This window comes from Seriola lalandi, unplaced genomic scaffold, assembly GCF_002814215.2.
Source record: "Seriola lalandi dorsalis isolate HSWRI2012SDOR001 ecotype SW California unplaced genomic scaffold, Sedor1 jcf7180002054606, whole genome shotgun sequence".
In the NCBI taxonomy this organism is placed as follows: domain Eukaryota; kingdom Metazoa; phylum Chordata; class Actinopteri; order Carangiformes; family Carangidae; genus Seriola; species Seriola lalandi.
This window is the reverse complement of record NW_019525159.1, coordinates 3,633,300-3,651,723: the sequence shown is the minus strand read 5'-3', so window position 1 is coordinate 3,651,723 and position 18,424 is coordinate 3,633,300. Positions and strand designations below refer to the sequence as shown.

The 18,424-nt window shown below is 40.0% G+C and overlaps 1 protein-coding gene across 1 annotated transcript in view; it reads left to right on the top strand.

Moving 5' to 3' along the window:
- The first annotated feature begins 197 nt into the window (after positions 1-197).
- wdr70 (WD repeat domain 70) overlaps positions 198-18,424 on the top strand; it is a 39,179-nt gene continuing 20,952 nt past the window's right edge. The window contains exons 1-10 of the mRNA XM_023419639.1: positions 198-260; positions 1,072-1,128; positions 1,232-1,315; positions 1,396-1,501; positions 1,651-1,864; positions 3,028-3,087; positions 3,664-3,797; positions 5,567-5,720; positions 9,055-9,131; positions 16,627-16,801. Coding sequence (XP_023275407.1) covers positions 236-260; positions 1,072-1,128; positions 1,232-1,315; positions 1,396-1,501; positions 1,651-1,864; positions 3,028-3,087; positions 3,664-3,797; positions 5,567-5,720; positions 9,055-9,131; positions 16,627-16,801 — 1,086 coding nt within the window. The 5' untranslated portion in view covers positions 198-235. The remainder of the gene's footprint in view (positions 261-1,071; positions 1,129-1,231; positions 1,316-1,395; positions 1,502-1,650; positions 1,865-3,027; positions 3,088-3,663; positions 3,798-5,566; positions 5,721-9,054; positions 9,132-16,626; positions 16,802-18,424) is intronic.

The following is an 18,424-nucleotide window of genomic DNA, read 5'->3' as shown; positions in this document are numbered from 1 at the left end:
ATTCTGGCCAGTAGATATCGTACTATTAACATGAAGCAACAAGAAATTAACCTTAAATTCAGTGCATCACGGTGCATCATTAAGCTTAATCGTACTACAACTATGTAAAGGGCCTTCACAGCATTTCTCTAAAATGGCACAATGAACTTTTATAAAGAAAGCGTCCTGCACAGCGCATGCGCGGCGCTACTGGAAGAACTTCCTGAGGTCAAAGGTAACCGTCGTATTTGAAAACATGGATCCCAACAAAGTGGCTGAAGGTAGCAACATTTTGTTGTCAAACGTCTATAAGCTTTGTAAATTAATTTTACACAACTTAAATGTATGTGCCGGTTTAATGTGTGTATTTCCAGTTTGCTTGACATTTATCAGTTAGCTACCTTGAGCCAGTATGTGTAAAGAAACAGACCTCGTTGCTGTTTTTGCTAGCTTATTTGTTCGCAAACATTTGTTACCAACTGTACTATGTAACTGTAGTTAGCTACAGATTTAACTTATTGTTCTATTGTTATGACCACACGTTAAAATGATGCAGCATCGTTAGGTAAGGCTCAATATTTTAACTTTTTCTCACATAACGACTTTGACGAATGTCAGAATCTTTTTGGTTGTGGGTTTCGATAGAATCAGATGTTCAAGCGCAGGTATACTAGCCTATAAAAAAATTGGGGGGCCATGTGGTATGAAGTTAGATGTATTCAATCCACCGCGTTTTCTTGGTCTATATTTGTCTACATACATCTAGCTACATGAAGCACCATATGTAGCCTGTTGTCATATTCTTACTTGTGGTGTGGCTGGACCAATACACCTTTTTATACTGTCATTTACGTGTTTTAAGCTTTAGCAACTCCAGTATTTTTACACGCTTTAGAGTAGAATTACTTCTCAAGGGGCCACTGAATGGTGCTTGTAGTTGAAACTTATTCACTTACAAAGAAAAAAAAACATTCAACAGAGCTACAGCCTGTATTTTTAAGCATTAATTTGAAAAGCAAATTGTCATTACGGTTTTCATTATAAACAAGATCACCTAGGCTATGATAACCACTGTGCTGGCCTCATTTGCAGGAGCTGCCAAGATGAGTGATGGAGACATGGCATCTGTCATGGGATTCTCTGGGTTTGGTATGTGCAGTCCAGCACAAATACTGAACTATTTGATATACTTACTTCATTTCTTATATGATAAACTGTCAGAATGAATCACAGCAGTCATTGTTCCTTCCAGGTAAAAAAGCCCGCACCTTTGACCTGGATGCCATTTTTGAACAGACCCGACGTACAGCTATTGAGAGGAGCCAGCATGTATTAGGTACATTTATCAACAACCATGATTTGGCAAGCTGATTAGTAATGTGCATGTGTGTGTAATTGTAATTGATACATCCCTAGATGAGCGGCAGAAGGAGACACAGATGGAGGAGGAAGGGGAAAGCTCCAAATCAGTCAAGTCTTCAGTCCAAACTCAGAAAGACAAAGCTGCAGCTGCTTCTTCCAGGTACTTCCTAGTTGAGCTAGTTGTATTTAAGTAAACATATTACAGTTTTGTCTGGCTGCCACTGCCTCAGGGTTTAAATACATGTCTGGTATAAAAGTGTAAGAATAGTTTTTGCTTTGTCTGACACTTAGTTTTTCTTTTCTCTTTAGAAAACAGGAGAGCAACAGCAGCAGTGACAGTGACTCAGACTCAGACTCAGACTCTGAGATAATTGGGCCGCCGGTGCCTCGTCAACATACAACCCAGGAGGATGATGATGATGACCTTGTGGGACCTCCTCTTCCACCAGGTTATACAGGCAGCAATGCTCACAGTGATGATGATGATGATGATGATCAGGAGGCACAAGATGACGACGATGACGTATGTCTGAAATGACTCATTTAACAGAATGCATTTCATGAGTTAAAAAATATTTCCCATAGGTCCACAACATGAATCTAATTGAGTTTTTATTTGTTCTGTCTAAAACGTTCCATCTGTCTTCCTGCTCCCTCACATAGGTTTTTTTCACAGCAGATATTTTGACTTAGTAGGAAAAGCACAGGTTTTACAAATAACATTAATGACTCCGTTATAACAACAGCAGGACCCTTAAACTCAAGCATCTGAATAGAATTCAGCCATTGCTCATTTTGTTATTTACAACTGTGCTTTTCCAACTGTGTCATGTCAAAATGTCTTCTGTAAAAAGGCTTATAAAGGTTCCAGTTTCTACTTTTTGGGACCCACCACTAGATGGCAGCACAAGAAAATATAATCTGAATATAAATTGTGAGGTGTGCACTGTGAAGGATGAGACAAATATCATGTTGTGTTACTCAACATTGAAATCATTGAAAGTTTGTGAATTTTAGCCATAAAAAAAAAAAAACAAGGCTTCCAAGTTTTTGAAAATAGACATAAATAGATGTGATTAATGCTTTAATTCATATATTCTGTGAAAAAATACAAGATGTTTTTTTTTCTTTTTCTTATTGTTAGTAAATAAGTGCCGCTGTCTGAGAGCACATGGTCTGCCATCAGCACAACTGAGAGGTGTTCCCACATTCAAGCCTCTTTCTCTTTTTAATTGTTGTCTGTGAGCTACTGTGTAGCCTGCTAACTGTCATTATAAGAATTCTTAGTGTTGTAACAGTAATTAACCTTGTTTTATCCTTGAATGGGAGGGAATTGGGTCTGAAAAGTCCATCAAAAGTCCTTGCATTTGATTGTTTAAGAAGGTGTGGGAACCCTGATATAAAATGAAGAATTACTCAAACAGTTGGTGATCTATCAGTGTATATACTGCATTGACGTAAATCACAGGATGTGAGTGAAATAGTGCAGGTCCTGAATTTTCACATGTGAATGTTCCCAGTCAGTAATTTGCAGCAGATGACTGTGATACCAGACGTTTTAGTCACACAAGCAATTAGATTAAAATGTCTTGTCTTGGAATGAAATTCTAAACTGTAACAACACATCTAATTCAGCCCTGGCTTCTTTTACCATTTCCTTGTATACATCTCAATTTTCTGCCGCAGAATCCCGTGAAGAAGATTCCAGACACACATGAGATCACTCTGCAGCATGGCACCAAGACAGTAAGATCGTCTTCTTTCAGCACTGAAGTGATTGCAATTGTTGCTTATGTGGATCTGTGGAAATTTATTCAATGAGTTTCTGTTAGAAAAAAGTGGCTTGTACCCATCACTGAAATGTATTTATATGATGCCACACTAAAACATCTCACTATGCAGATCCGCATCAGTTACTGGATTTTCAGCCAAGGTTACCTTACATTGTGCTGAATTTATTTTAGCAGCAAAAGGAGCAGCAAGTCTGTTTAGTTTGCTCTTTTGTAGCAGTGAGAAAAGGGGTGAAATTTGTTTCAAGTTCTCTTTGTCCTAGGTGGAGAGTCAATGTGGTTTCCAGACAGTGCTGATTGCAGTTTTAAAACTATTTGGATTTGAATGATTTGATTATTACAAAAGAATAAACTTTAAATATTTTGTTTCTATTTATTTTGCTGGCTTTAGAGGAGGCAGTGTGACTACACTGTCAAAAATTTCTGGCATTCGAAGCAACTTGGTTTGCCTCTTTTGGATGATAATTTAGAAATGAACTGTGCAGGCTTATAGATCGTCTTTAAATTGTAAATAAAACAACTGTCTCCTCAGGTGTCGGCTCTTGGTTTAGACCCTTCTGGAGCCCGTCTGGTGACTGGTGGATATGATTATGACGTTCGTTTCTGGGATTTTGCGGGAATGGACCAGGCTCTGCAGGCCTTCAGGTCCCTGCAGCCCTGTGAATGGTGAGTCTATTTCTGAGAACACAATGTGGAACATCAACACAGTTGCTTAACATGTGGTTAATTAGTTTCATGCAAACATCCAGTACATACACTGTGCCAAAGTGTACACACAAACACACATTTGTTGAGCTTCATTGAGCCTCACTCTGTGACATCCTCTCTTTTCATTCAAAATGAGCCTTTCACAAGCAGATGTTTGAGATATGTGGGTGTTTGTGTGTCTGCGTGTGTTTATTCTGTGTTTCACTGAAGCCATCATCAAAGATTTAATTCTTTTTGGTTTTGGGAACCAGAGGGCTGAACTGGAGCAGGCTTCACCTTATTAACAAAAATTTATGCTACATTTAATTTGATTACAATGTGATTCAGTAGCCTGTTTGGTTTACTAACAAGCTGGGCTTCATATAGAAAGCTGTGCTGCTGAGGTCCACTGTTCCTCTTTCCTGACTCAAAAAGGAAACACGTGAGCTCAGTCAAACTAAAACAATGAAGACTAAGCATTTGGGGCTATGTAGTGAGCCTTTGAAGATGCCAAAACCTTCCAATTAAAAACAGCAGCGATGCTAGCTTCACTTTCATTTCAGCAATGGAACTTTTTGCTCTGTGTATAGAAATATTGGTGCCCCATCTACCCCCTGTTGTGTTAATGCTATTTGATATTGACCTGAATTGCTAATCTCACTCTGGTTAAGTGGTCCAGATAGTTATTGGTCTCCTCACTTGCAAGCACTGCTTTGCTTTGTGGAATGATATGATTGTTATTCAGTGTAAAATTGAAAACATAAAAATCACATATCTGTTATGAAAAGCACTGAATACAATTATAGAATTCTTTTTATCATGCATACCTTATGTTTTTAGTGTGGTACATATCTGTAATAACAGAGTTTTATTATGGTTGTCCACTCTGTATTTTCATTATGTTTTGCATGTGTAGTATGTTTCAAACAGTGTTATTATTCTTTCCATATCCTAGGTTTAAAATGCCATCATGCCCTGTTATGGTTTAGTATTTTTGTGTGTTTGTTGTTGTAGATCAAAGAGACCAATCATCAGATGTACATCAGATGTTTTGCTGTTTTGTTCCTATAGCTACATTTATCTAGTGTTTGTTTTTTTTTCCCTGAGCCATTTGAAGGAGTAAAAGCTTCTTATATAACAATGTTTTTGGTGCAGAAGTCTTGTAAAATTACAGTTCACAGATGGCTTGCAGGCACAAAGACTGTCAGCATTTACAGTGGATTCAGAATGTGTTCTGACCACCATTTTGTTATGTTACAGTCTTATGTTAAAATAAAAAAAATATCCCTCATCAATCTACATTCAATACCCCATAATGACAGTGTCAAACTGAATTTTAGAATTTTTTGCAAATTCATTAAAAAGGAAGGGTTAGACTTAACCACTTAAACTGAAATATCACATTGGCAGGTATTGAGACCTTTTGCTATGACTGAAATTTAGCTCAAGTGCTTCCCATTTCTCTTAATCATCTTTTATTGGAGTCCACCTATGGCAATTGATTGGACATGATTTGGAAAAGCACACACCTGTCTAGGTAAGGTCTCACAGCTGACCATACATATCAGAGCAAAAACCAAGCTGTGGTGTGGAAGGAGCTGCTTGTAGAACTCAGAGATGGGATTGTGTTGAGGAACAAATGTGGGGAAAGATTAAAAAAAAAAATCTGCTGCACTGAGGGTTCCCAAGAGGACCTACTTTGTCTCAGATGTCCTTTTCATGTGTGTCCTGTATGTGTGTCCCCTCAGTCATCAGATCAAGTCCCTGCAGTACAGCATCACAGGTGATGTCCTCCTGGTGGTTTCTGGTAATGCACAGGCCAAGGTGTTGGACCGTGATGGCTTCAATGTCATGGAATGTGTGAAGGGAGACCAGTACATTGTGGATATGGCTAACACCAAGGTATGCCAAAGTAGTGCTTGCATATAATTGGGATTTATTACAACTTGGGTCTTATTTTCGTTATTTTGGCCATTGTTTATATTCATTATTATAATGCTGAGCTCACCACAACATCATCAGTACAACCACAGTAAGCCCAGCAGGAACAATAAACACAAGTTGAACCAGTTAGTCTGTAAATTGAGATGAATGTTTACAACAGACAGTTAAGGTAATCATTTCACCGTCCCATTCTTTTTCTCTTCCAAATAAGTTTTAACTAAACTGGAGGTTTGTTTAATTCCTCTCTGATACTTCTGCCCCTGTCCGACTGTTCTTTTTAGTGATGTTGCTGCATTCACAGTTTTCAGCAATTAACTTGTCAGTGTAATGGTATTATTACCTCTCGAAATTATGGCCAAACATGTAAAAATAAGACCAGGAGTTGTAATAAAGTGGAATTAATCTTGAAGATGTTGTATTTATTTCTATAGCAACAGTAGCCTTCCCAAAAGTGACTGCTAATTCTAAACACAGGCTGGATGCTCTGCTCTTCTGCTCTGTGGGTTAACCCTGCCAATGAATAATGGTAGCAAGGTGCAGCTATGAGCTGGTCTGTTTTTGTATGTGAGGATAATGGTCTGTGCTGTGTGACCAGCCACAGGCAGTCTCAGGGGAGAAGAACACCACATGCTTTTGGGACTGTCGTGGTTCATCTCTTGCTTGTACCTGCATCTACAAAGGAAGATCATAATTAAGTGTCCATGTTTGGGTTTTGCTGAGTTTAAGAAAGCTGTATTGGTGGTCACTAACCATCTGTGCCAGCTGCAGTGCATTTAGACATGGTTTATACCATCCATATGAATTACTAGAACAAGTGAAGGCCCATTGATTGCAAGTAGTGTTTTCCTGGATGTCCTACATTCTTGTCCTGCTCAGTCCCATCTGGAGCTGAAGGGAGAGTTTGGTTCAATGAAAATGCGTTTTGGCCTGCTGACAGCGTCCCAGTCGATTAGTTGTGTCTCATGTGATAATTAATTCCTTGCCTTTACTCTGCCTCTGTCGACAATTACTTGCTCCCAGCTCATCCCACCGTGTGCAGAGATTTGCCACACAGGACTATATCTGCATGCAGTGGGAATAACAGTCCAAAATCCAAAGGCAACAAAAAACAGAGAAAAGCAGCAAATCCTCACATCTGAAAAGAATGTTTGGTATTTTTGCATTATAAATGACTTAAATGCACAATATGTAATTTTCTGCCGTTATCGGTTGTTCAATCAAAACAATAACAAAAGATAGAGTTTTGTGACATTGTGAAGTAACATAGGTTCATGGGAGTTTTCTGTTACACAATTGCCGTCATTGCAGTCAGTTAATCTGTATAATATCTGGATATCTTCAGTGTCAATCGTTCAGGAGGTTTTTACTGGGAGCCGAATTATTTTCAGATTTCTCCTCCTCTCCAAAACAAATGGCCTAAGTGATCAAACTGGTAAAAACCCTGAAAAAGGCTGTTTCAAATTAAAAAGCAACGTTTCTCCGATATGGGAGAATCAAGGCGTTTTCATAGGAGCTGAGAGCTGAGCTGCTGAAAACTTTTGCTCAGCTTGTATCTCTGATAATTTAAGATCCAGACATCCGATGACTAAGTTCCTTCTTCCAGGTAAAATATACATTTAAAAATATCCAAGATCTGAAAATTGTAATGTGAAAATGTGGCTTAAAACTGGGTATGATGAGATATATACAGGCGACCAAATCAAACAGACCGTTACCTTGATTTAATATTACAAAATTCTCTAGGTTTGAAAATTGCTGGAAACACTTGGGATAATTTAAGTACACAACTCAACAAAATATAAAGCATGGGTCTGGTCATTTTTTTATATTTTATGCTGAAAATTTACACATTAAAAGGTTTAAACGTTGTTAATTAATTTTCTGTCAGTTTGGTTTTTTGATTCATTAACTGTCCTGCTCCAAATTGTAGTTGATCAACAATTACAGAAACCTGTGTTGCTTATGCTAAAAGCACTTTTTTTTTTTTTTATCAGGGAGGGTTCTTTTCTTGGCTCTGTTTGTCATTAACATGCTTTTTTGTGTTTTACTATTACTATGAATATCAGTCTGTTTCTCTTTAGTCATTGGCAATTTGTTGTCCTAAACTGTTGAGGAAGAGGAATCAGATTTGTTTCGGAAGGTAACGGCTCCTTCACCCTAATCATGAAGCTTGTTTGTTTATTTTGATTTTATTGCACAGAGGAGCGAAGCAGTTGAGTCATTCTTAGCCCATTTAAGCTTTAACCTAATCATATAGTGAGTGTGTATTTTACCATAAAATTTAACAACTAGCAATTTGCTATTAATCCCTTTTCGTCATTAAATAGCGAGACTTGGGCAGTTCTCTTTTATTGATTATTAAAGTGGTGTGTTTAAAGTACTTGACGGTTAACAGGCAGGCCACTCTTCCTTATGCACACATACCAATGTCATTTGGTCGATTTCTGCTCATGCAAGGTTCTGCTTTCTTAAGCATCCTGTCAAATAGCAGTATGTCATGTCTGAAGCCTCTTTGCAGCACACTGAAGTGTTCCTCTCTGACCTGGCAGTGAGGGAGGCCTCTCACTGGGTTATTCCACTTTGAAGTCATTTGTTATGAGTAATTCTCAGTGGGACTACTCTGGAAGACGAAATGTCCAAAAGTTACTCGATTTCTGTTTGAAGCTGTGACACAGCCTTCTGCACTGCTTCAGACTTTAGTTGCTCAGTTTTAAGGCGAGGCCACAAGTCAAGGTTACAAAATGATCAAATTAAAGGTCCTTTCCTGAAGGGAGAGCCCTTTAAGGTGCATTCAAATGAAGAAAAATAATTGGTACCTCCCAGCAACCTCTGCATGTATCTCTGTGGATACAGGCCTCACAGTTGCACAGTTGCGCAGTTCACACTACACAACTCTGAAGATACATCGTCACAAAAACGTAAGAGCACCTCTGAAATAATTAACTGATGACCTTTTGCACGGCAGTCTTGGCTCAAGATTTAACAGTGAAGAACAACAGCTGTCTTTGCACATAATTTGTGTGCAGTGAGATTGCAAAATGCATCTTCATTAATTCACCTTCATTGGTTCCTCCTGGTGACCAGCTCTTACTGACTGAAACTGTTACAGCTGGCCTCTAAATACGCAATGAGTTTGAAAACAGTCTATGGTGAAGGCTGGACCCACAGTAAACCCTATGATTCACAGATGTGTGCTGATTTTCAAAGCAACTGGAAGCTTACCACTGGTCAACAACAATTTAGTCTGTTAAAAGTGTGCAGTTTGTTAATTTTCACTTTCTGCTCTTTTCAGGGCCACACAGCTATGCTGAATTGTGGCTGCTGGCATCCCAAGATTAAAGAGGAGTTCATGACCTGCTCCAATGATGGGTGAGTTCTAATTAAGTGATAGGAGCTATGACTTGTAGGCAGAGTCCAACAACTTAGTACATAAACCTAATTAATCATGGTGTAATCCTGTAAATGTTCTGAAAGGAGAAACAGTCACGAAGATGGCCACTAGATGCACAGGCACATCAAATTATTTCTGATCTTTAAGCATTAAAACGTGTCACTATGACAAATAATTATTTAGGAAATCCATAACAGAACTTAAGGGTATCTACGTCATTAAACCGGACACATGCTGACAGAAATACTATGTGCTACCCTGTTTTATCTGCATCTGTTTCTTTAAACAATGAATTTAGCTTATTATGTTGCATTATTCCATATGACTTAGCAGGATGTGCAAATTTAAATGGTCTACTGTACAGTGATACCTAGAAACAACTAAAACATCTTGTTTTTTGGATGTACCATATTTCATGATAACATTCATAACCACACCTCCTGAATATTATGCTTCACTTGTCCAAAGTTAATTCCCAATCATTGCTTATTGTCAGTAACTAGTGTAAGCCATGTCCAACTTCCTGTACTCAACTGAACAGACTTTTCGTTGCTCTCCTCTGTCACCAGCAGGGAGTCCTCTAGTCCAGACAATGCCTCTGGAAAGGGTAGCTTTGCCTCGCAGCTGTGCATCGATACATGCTACATTTTACACTGGATGTTGTCCAAATGCAGTCCTTCACTTGTGTGCAGTAATTTGGATCAGACCAACAATGCAGGAGATGACAAGATGTCACACAGACACACAGATATATTCTTCCTGTTACAGTTAACAGTGGACTGTTCTCATTAAAAACAACACAAGACCTGTATGACTGCAGAAGCTATAACCCTTTTGCAGTGTGTATAGGTGTGCGTGAATATTTGTGAGTGAGAGCACAGTGATGAGTCTAAGTGAGTGTGACAGGCAGCAGTGCAGAAACCCAGGGCTATCATCATTAAGTGGAAACAAGGGCCTGGCTTTGTGGGCAGGCCGCAGCCCAGTGTTTACCAGTGTTACTGCTCTCCCAGATGTGGAGGCTGGTTTATTTAGCTCTTATTGAGGCTCTGGAAATCCTCCCCTGGCACGTTAGCACTGGGTGTTGCCCCTGGCCAGCTCACAGGAGAACAGCGGAGAGGAGCGCACAGGGAGCCATTCAGAGGCAGAGCAGCTGCATGTGAGGAAGGTTCACAGCAGCAAAGCAGGTCAGCACAGCAACCTGAGTCTCAGAGATGGAAAGAGGCAGTGATGAAGAGAGGAAATGAGAGAGGGACTGCCTACAGTGATTTACAGGTGGAAGAGATTGTCCCTCTAGCCCTTCTTAAATCTCCCATATTGCACTTTTACTGATCATCACGTTAGTAATGTGGAGTTCAATACAGGGGTTACCTGGTGATAAAGTGCTTTTCTTGGCAGTCCCTCTCATTCCTCCAGTGCAAGCAAAATGTAGATGTGAGGGTTTAAACAGGTGCTGTCTGGTAACCTGTCTGGTAACCTGTCGTTTTCAGCGTTCAGGATTTTGTGTTAAGATAGAAAAAAGGCAACAGGATGTTTGCTGATCATCCAGATATGTTGGGGTTCTGGATTTTACTCAGCAGATTTATTCTGCATCTTGGAACAGGCCCCAGGACTATATTCAAGTTGTTTAAAAAACTTTCAACTACTGTTTTTAAAATTATTTTTAATTTCGTTTGGTTTTGTTTGAGAGATTTCAATATAGTGGCGTCCAAAGGTCTGAGAGCACTTTCATGGTCTCAGACTTTTGGACCCCACTGTATGTTTTCTTGATTGACAAGAGTGTCAGCCTATCACACTCAGAAGTGGTGGATGTGATATAGGTGGACTTTTAGGATTACGGGCATAATGTACTGAAACCCCATGTACAACCGGAGGATATTCTAGGCTTTCAGTCTCCACAGATTATTAATGCTCCAGTAGTTATGGAGCGACCATGAAGCAATGTTTTGTCCTGTCTTTTCTCTTCACCATCACCTCATGTATTCTGCTGCATCCATTTCACTGTCTTCCTTTGAATAGGTATGGAGTCTGCAGGGGCCACACTGTAGTTAGTGGGCCTTTTGAGAATGGATCAGCAGTTGGCTAACAGTACCAGTGGGCGCCTGCTACTGGCTGTGTCCGCTTAAACATCAGACCAACATCTAGGTTTTTCTCAAGTCTTTCTTCCTGTGTCAGCCTAGTTAGAGAGTCTTTGTTGTGTTTATTTGAATAGGTTATTAAGTATGATCACTGGACCGCCCAGCTCCTTAATTAAAGATCCCCCCAGTTGTGTGGAATCTCATTCATAAGAACTGCCTCCCAGCTCCCTGAATGATTTCATTAACCCAGACATTTTTTTCTCTGAGAGGAAGTGGAATGAGCGGGAAGTACTGATGAAGCAGTTTAATAATGCAGCAGCAGGGTGGTAGTGATTGTCCCTGCACACTGAGGACTGAAAGGGGCTTGAGCAGAATTGTGTGACTGAAGTCGGTCAGTGAAAAGCATTTCTGCTCAGACCTGTGTGAATGTGTCAACATTTCACATTCTTCTGTCATTCTGTCTGGAGAGTTTGTGCAATTGTAAAACGGCACAATATTTTCCAACAATATTCATGTTTGATCCAAGGGTGCCAAATACGTGTTAAGCAGAGAGCCACTTTAACTAAGTCTTTGCTGAAAGACTGAACACCTGTTTGAAAACTGCAGATTTATTTCTCAGAAAGTGAAGGCAATATGTGCTGGGTCTTCTCCCAGTGGAAGTCTTTCTTTGGCAGGCTTAAACTTGAAGTAAACTAAAATATGACTGGGACTTTGTGTCAGTGGTGTATTTTGAGCCCTGCAGTCTTTTCTAATGAACGAAATCTTCAACGCTAGTGGCTTAAAAATCGTTGAATAAGCTCTGTTGAAAAAAATGTACTGTATAGCATTGAACTGTAACCAACACTGAAGAAAACTTAACATTAGTGGCTTCAAGGGTATGACATTGCTGATTCTTGGTTTCACTTTATGTAGTTGTATAGCGCCTCAGGAGAACGATCAAACATTCATGTTGTGCTCATTTTGTGACTGAAATTTCCGCCAGTGGAGCAGAGGAGAGGACAAACGGCGACTTTCTAATTGGGCCCACATGTTACTTGTGTTGAGTCTTGAGACACACTTGCGCATGTGCACACATAAATACACACAATTTGAGGAATGTTTCCAGAAGGTTTGAATGCCAGGGATTCCCTTCGCGTTGGCCTGCTGTCAGGGCTGCAGCTGGACTTGGATGTGTAGCTGTATGCAAGGAGACCCAGAGGACAACATGGCAGGTCCTTTTACTGCTGAGGAATAAACTATTTGTCTTTGTCATGTGCTCCAACCAAACACATGACGTGATGCATGTGGCATACTCAGGAATTATCATTGGAGATGATCCACAAAAATAGGAAAAGTCACACAAAGAAAAATCATGACCTGTTGTGTGGATAAATCACAGAAATCAGTTATGCTCTTTTGCACAGGAGTAGTTGGCTCCTGTGTCCAAAATGTTTTCAAAGCTTTGAATAAGTCAATATTTCATACAGTTCTCAAGGTTTGTATCCTGTGTCCTAATTGATCATTCCTGGCATACTGATCTTATCAAGTAAGTAGGTAATGTATTTTTCAGTGCTTTCTGACGGCTTACTTTAGATTTTTTGAAGAGAAAGGACATTACTGCTGGGTTATTAGACGTGATCTGCGTGACAGAATGGGGATGAAGAGTGAGGACAGACACCACAAAGTGTGTGTGAGCATGTTGGGGCGATTCATGCAGTTTGACACATCAGGTTCATCCACAGTCCATCTGTTGCCAGCCTTACAATGCAACTGTTCCATATCCTGCACAAGAACGCACATACCGTACCTTCAAGGTGTGAATTTATCCTTCTTGTTCAATTTACATACAGTCTTGGCTGAATCTTTGACAGACAGTAACTTCTGTGCTTTAGTGTGTGTGTTTTGTATTTTATTGAACTGAATGTCAGGCAGCTTCCTTATGGGGAGGTCCAGGAGGAAAGTGTCCTATCAATCAGATTGTTTGATTAAATTAAATCTGCGGAGCTGTCTTGACTTATGGTAGTCCTTAAGTCAAGCGTTTTGTACCTAAAGTGTGTGTGGTCTCACTTTAAGGCCTTTTTAGGTTCATCTTCTATCTTGGAGCCACAGTAATAATGTTATGAATTTGCTTGAATCAGCACCTCACTGTACCCACAGTGCATCTTTGCATAGACCTCAGTGTTTCTTCTTCTGCTTCCTTGCATGAATGCCACTGTGCGTATGCCTCCTCCCAAATCCCTCAGTTATTTCCCCACTTTGGCTTCTTCAGCTGGAGATGGAAGATAGAGCATCTTTTCTCCTAATCCGCTTTTCTCATAACAGAGCCCCAGTTAGTCAGTCAACCGGCCATCAGGCAACACAACCTAGATACACTGCCGGAATTTGACCAATAAACAACCTTATACAAGACGTATGCCTTTCTTTTCCCTCTTTCTTCTTTATCTCATCATCTGGGAAAATGATCCCAGCAACCATCACCCCCACTGGGCCTATAACCTGATGGACAGATAAAATCTGGGGCCAGGGGAGTTGTCACTCCTCAGTTGATGTGTGAACGACTGTGCTACCTCGTAAAGTGCATACGCATGACTGAGGATGTATGGGTCTCATTTTTATTACATTCACCTCTCTGTCTCTGAAGTGTATGAGCGGGAAAAAGGAGGCTGTTGATTGAAGGGAAAACAGGGTTGCAGGGAAGAGGAAAGGATGGAGGTATTGCCCTTGAATGTTTTTTCTCCATGCCGCATGTGAATATTTTGACATCTCATGCTCTTTCATTGTTATTACCTTCCCAAAACAACCACCTCCTCTAAGAACAAGGTTTGGGACTGCCCCAGATGTTTCCGTCTGGAATAAAAGGTGCATCTTTAATTAGGTGAAGCTGCAGGTCTTTTTTTTTTTTTTTATATTATCGCCTCTTGATTTTTGTTAATCTAATGTGAGATGGAAAGTTTTTACACTTTAATTAACTAAATTAAAGTACCACATATTAGAGCTGACAGTTTCCCCTCCCCTAACCTTCTCTGTCTGTTTGTCTGACAGGTGAGGGTGTGCAGTCTTCATTCTGTGTGCTTAGTTGGCTCCATCCTCTTGGCTCTGTCTCCCTGACAGCCAGCAATGCCATGTTTTGGAAAGAGCCCTTACGATAAATAGCATTCCAGGTTTTGTGTGCTATGCGAAAGGTTATGTTGTCTTTATTGGTTTGACAGACGCCTACAGTCTTCCGTAAACAAAATAGAGATGTCTGTGTGAGGCAGCAGGTGGACCAATTTGTCATCCAGTCCGTGGCTATCACTCGCTTATTCACTCTCACACATACACGTGTATATCTACTCATGTAAACACTTACTGTACAATGCAGAGGTCTTCATGTTGTGCTGGGCATCCTCCTTTTATATATGTGGCTTTTGCACCTTTTTTTTCAAAGCAAGAGGTTTTTTGATTTATGAACAACTTTGGTTTATGTGGATTTAAACACAACTATGCATCAAACAGAGTTTTATTTGACCCTTGCCAGTTCTCACTCAAACCATATGTCTTCAGTTGGCATTTGTATCACATTGTTAGACTTATCCAAACACAGTTGAGTGTGTGTGCCTGTGACTTTGTATCCAGCCACAGAGGAATCCTTGCCTGGCTGTTAGTAGCAGCCCTGCCTGTGTGTTTATACTCCTCTGCTGACCTCATGACCCAAAGGTCATGATGCTCACTAAAGCAAGCAGTGGGTCACAGACACATTTGGACACACTCTGTCTGGCATGAGTGTTGGTGTCGGTGTGTGAGAGGTTGGTTAAACATTTTGTGTGTAGTCTTTCAATCAATAAATGTGGAGCTTTACATCTATTAAAGTGACTTGCAATGCTGGTAGGCAACTCAGTTTGCTCTCGGTCTTTACATATACATTTACTTTTCTCGTCATCTTTTTTCTTTTGCTGTCACTGCAGCACCCATTATCCACTTTCTCGGTTTTCTCGTGAAAAGGGGTTTGAAATATGCAAAAATACTGACAACTGCTTTGACTATCCTACATAATCTGCTTGATCTGAGACTTCTTCATCCTCCCCCCTTATTTTATACCTCAAGTTTCAGTTGTTTCTTGTGTTTCATCCTGTGTATGATTGGAGACATGGCCATATTATATGTCTTCGTTGTGGATTGTTTGAGTGTAATGTAATATTGTTGATGGCTTGGTGTCAGGTTGACTGCATTATTATTGTTTAAATACCATTTAAGTCAGCTTAATGTGTTCAGTGTTATGAAAAATAGATCTGTGACCATGAGAGATTCTTGCTGAGCTTACATTTGATAACAGTCTGGAAACTTTCATTGGTACATACACTACCGGTCAAACATTTTAGATCACTTCTGTTTTTCTAGCTGTTTCTGAAATGAAAGCATAGAACAAATAAACAATTTGTAAAAACACACTCTTTCTATGAAGTGGAAATGAAACATTGTTCAGAAAGTTTGTCCCAACACTGTTGCAGAAGTTCCAACAAATGTGTTGCACTTGCAGGTTGTTTTGCTTTCACCTTCTGTCCAGTTCATCCATACCAGCTCCCTGGGTTTAAGTCTAGAGACTGTGCTGCTCTTCGATCATGTGAAGCCACTGGCTCGTTCTTTTCCTCTAATGTTTTGGGTTATTATCTTGTTATAGGGTGAACGTCTGACCAACCAGTCTTTCTTCCTTTGTTACTTGGCCATTCTGATAGCAATATAATGTACTGCTTCCTGTAGTACAGTATTGTCTTAAAAATGCATCAGAGGGTATAGTAACACAGTCTGCTCCAACACTGCCTTTGTGTACACAGACAGTTTGTAAGTCATCAACAAAAGGTGGGGCACCTACAAGACATGTTTGCATTAACTTTTGAGGCTTCATTTACCATTGCTGCAAGAAAGATGTGAGTTAACAATTTTTTCTAATCCCGGAAAAAGGACTATTTTCTATCAAATTTGCATTTGCATTTTTTAGTTTTCGATGACCTTTTTTTTTTTTTTTTTTTTTTTTTTTTTTTTTTACTTTGGGCAGGTTAGTGTTGACCGTTTTGTATCATGTAAGGTTATTCACTGGACTTTTGTGTAGTGTAGGTATATGTATATGAAAGGTTTGCATTTAAAGTCCTTGGTCTCAGTGGTCCAGGTTGTGTAATGTGTTCAACAGATGTAAGAGAGAGAATCAGAATTTCATGGAAGCTTCAGACATGCCTGTCAGACTGATGTACTGTTCTTCTGTTTGCTAACCCCTCACCCTGCAACACATACCTGCCTAACCCCTGTACATAAGTGTGCCTGCACACTGCATCTTAGTATGATTCTGATTTATTATGGTGGTGGATGGTGTTAATGACCAGATACATTATGACGGACGGATATTTTATGACCGTAAAGGTAAAGAAATTCTTTTGTCTGTCCACAGCACCGTGCGCACATGGGACTTGAACTCGGAGAAGAAGCACAAGTCTGTGTTCAAACCCCGCTCATTCCAGGGGAAGAAGGTCATACCCACATGCTGCACCTACAGCCGTGATGGGAAGCTCATTGCAGCTGGCTGCCAAGATGGCACCATCCAGATCTGGGACAGAAACCTCAGCGTGAGTCTTTAAACACACACATACCAACCACCACAATGTGCAAACAATGTGGTTGTAAACATAGGATGTCTGTTTTGTTATGGCCTTGGGTACAGAGTCATGAGACTCAGGTCATATGGTCACAGGCTAGAGAGGTCAGAGTTCAACAAGTCACGAACACTGACCAGGATTCAGATGCCTGGCTTTAAAATGCATTTGTCCAAACTGGGAGTAGTTGAGAATATTATTAAATGCCTGTTGACCTTTTTTGACCCTGTAATCACACTAACCAGGTACATGGCAATGAGCTTCAGCCAGACTTGCTGTGGTTCTATTCAAACGTAAGTCTACAGCCATAATAGAGGCTCTATGAGGCTGTAGTTAGACACATTGGTTTTTTTATCAGCATGCTAACAGTGACAATGCTAACATGCTGATGTTAATAATAATAGTTACCATTTGCACAATCTTGAGGCTGATGGAATTTTTGATCTGATGATTACGCTAAAAGAAAAGATAAGGAAACATCAAAGTGATTACAGTTCATCTGGAGAGGGACATGAACGTTTGCTCTAAAGTAGTTACTGAGACATTCTACTCAGAACCACAAATCTCGACCTTATGGCGTCACTGGAGAAATCGTCAGGGGATCGCCAAAGTGGTGGACAGACGGGCAGAATCACCATCCCTAGAGCCACATCTCTAACATGAAAGAAGATAGCAGATTATGTAACTGAATTAACTGACGTGTGATGATTGAGTTGAGTTACATGAAAGTTGCTGGGAGGCCCAATCACAATTTCCCTCTGTAGATTTTCCACTATTAGTTAATTAGGCAATTAAGCGATCAAAGTGTTCATACCATTCTTCAAGATTAACATTGTTGAGGTAATAGTTGATCTTGGCTCCTGGGAAGCATTGCTCTCACTTATTTGGCTGTTTTCACTTGAGTTATTTGACAAATCGTCACTGTGGATGAAAATGACTTCCATCCCCGGCAGGATAATGGATTTCCTCCATCTTCCTTTGACTAGAGCTTCTGAAGCACTCAAATGTTACATCACAGATGGTTACTTCTTAACCCATGCCTGCCTTTCTACCCGTGAGTCTGTCTTATTAATGGCTGTCATAGTGACACCTCTGGTCAGGGTCTGGGCAGCAAAGGGATATCACTTGCTGTTGTTTCCTGATGATCAATGACAGTGTAGGTTTGGCAGCTCATTGCTCACTTGCTTTTTCACACACAAGAGAGATGGAAAGAGGAGGAAAAAAAGATGGAGAGCTGTCTTTCTGTTAAAGAGAGTTTGGGGGACCTACAGCACTCATAAGTCAGTATTTTCAAAGAGGACATTTTACAGGCATCTTTCCAGTGAGGTATTGTCTTACATTATGGCTAGCTCTTTTGGTTTCACAAGTTACCCATCTGGGAGTCGTACAACACTAAAGACTAAAGACATTTTAAGATGGAAAATAAAATTGATTGAGGACTACACACAGATATTGCTAGCCATCTTAGCCAACCACTATCAGGACAATATAGATTTTGAAAAATTGGGCACGAGTCTATTTTCATGAACTATCTGGAGATAAGAAGTTGTTTTTCTGCCCTCAAGGTTTTGGCACATTTCTACTCTAATTCTTTTG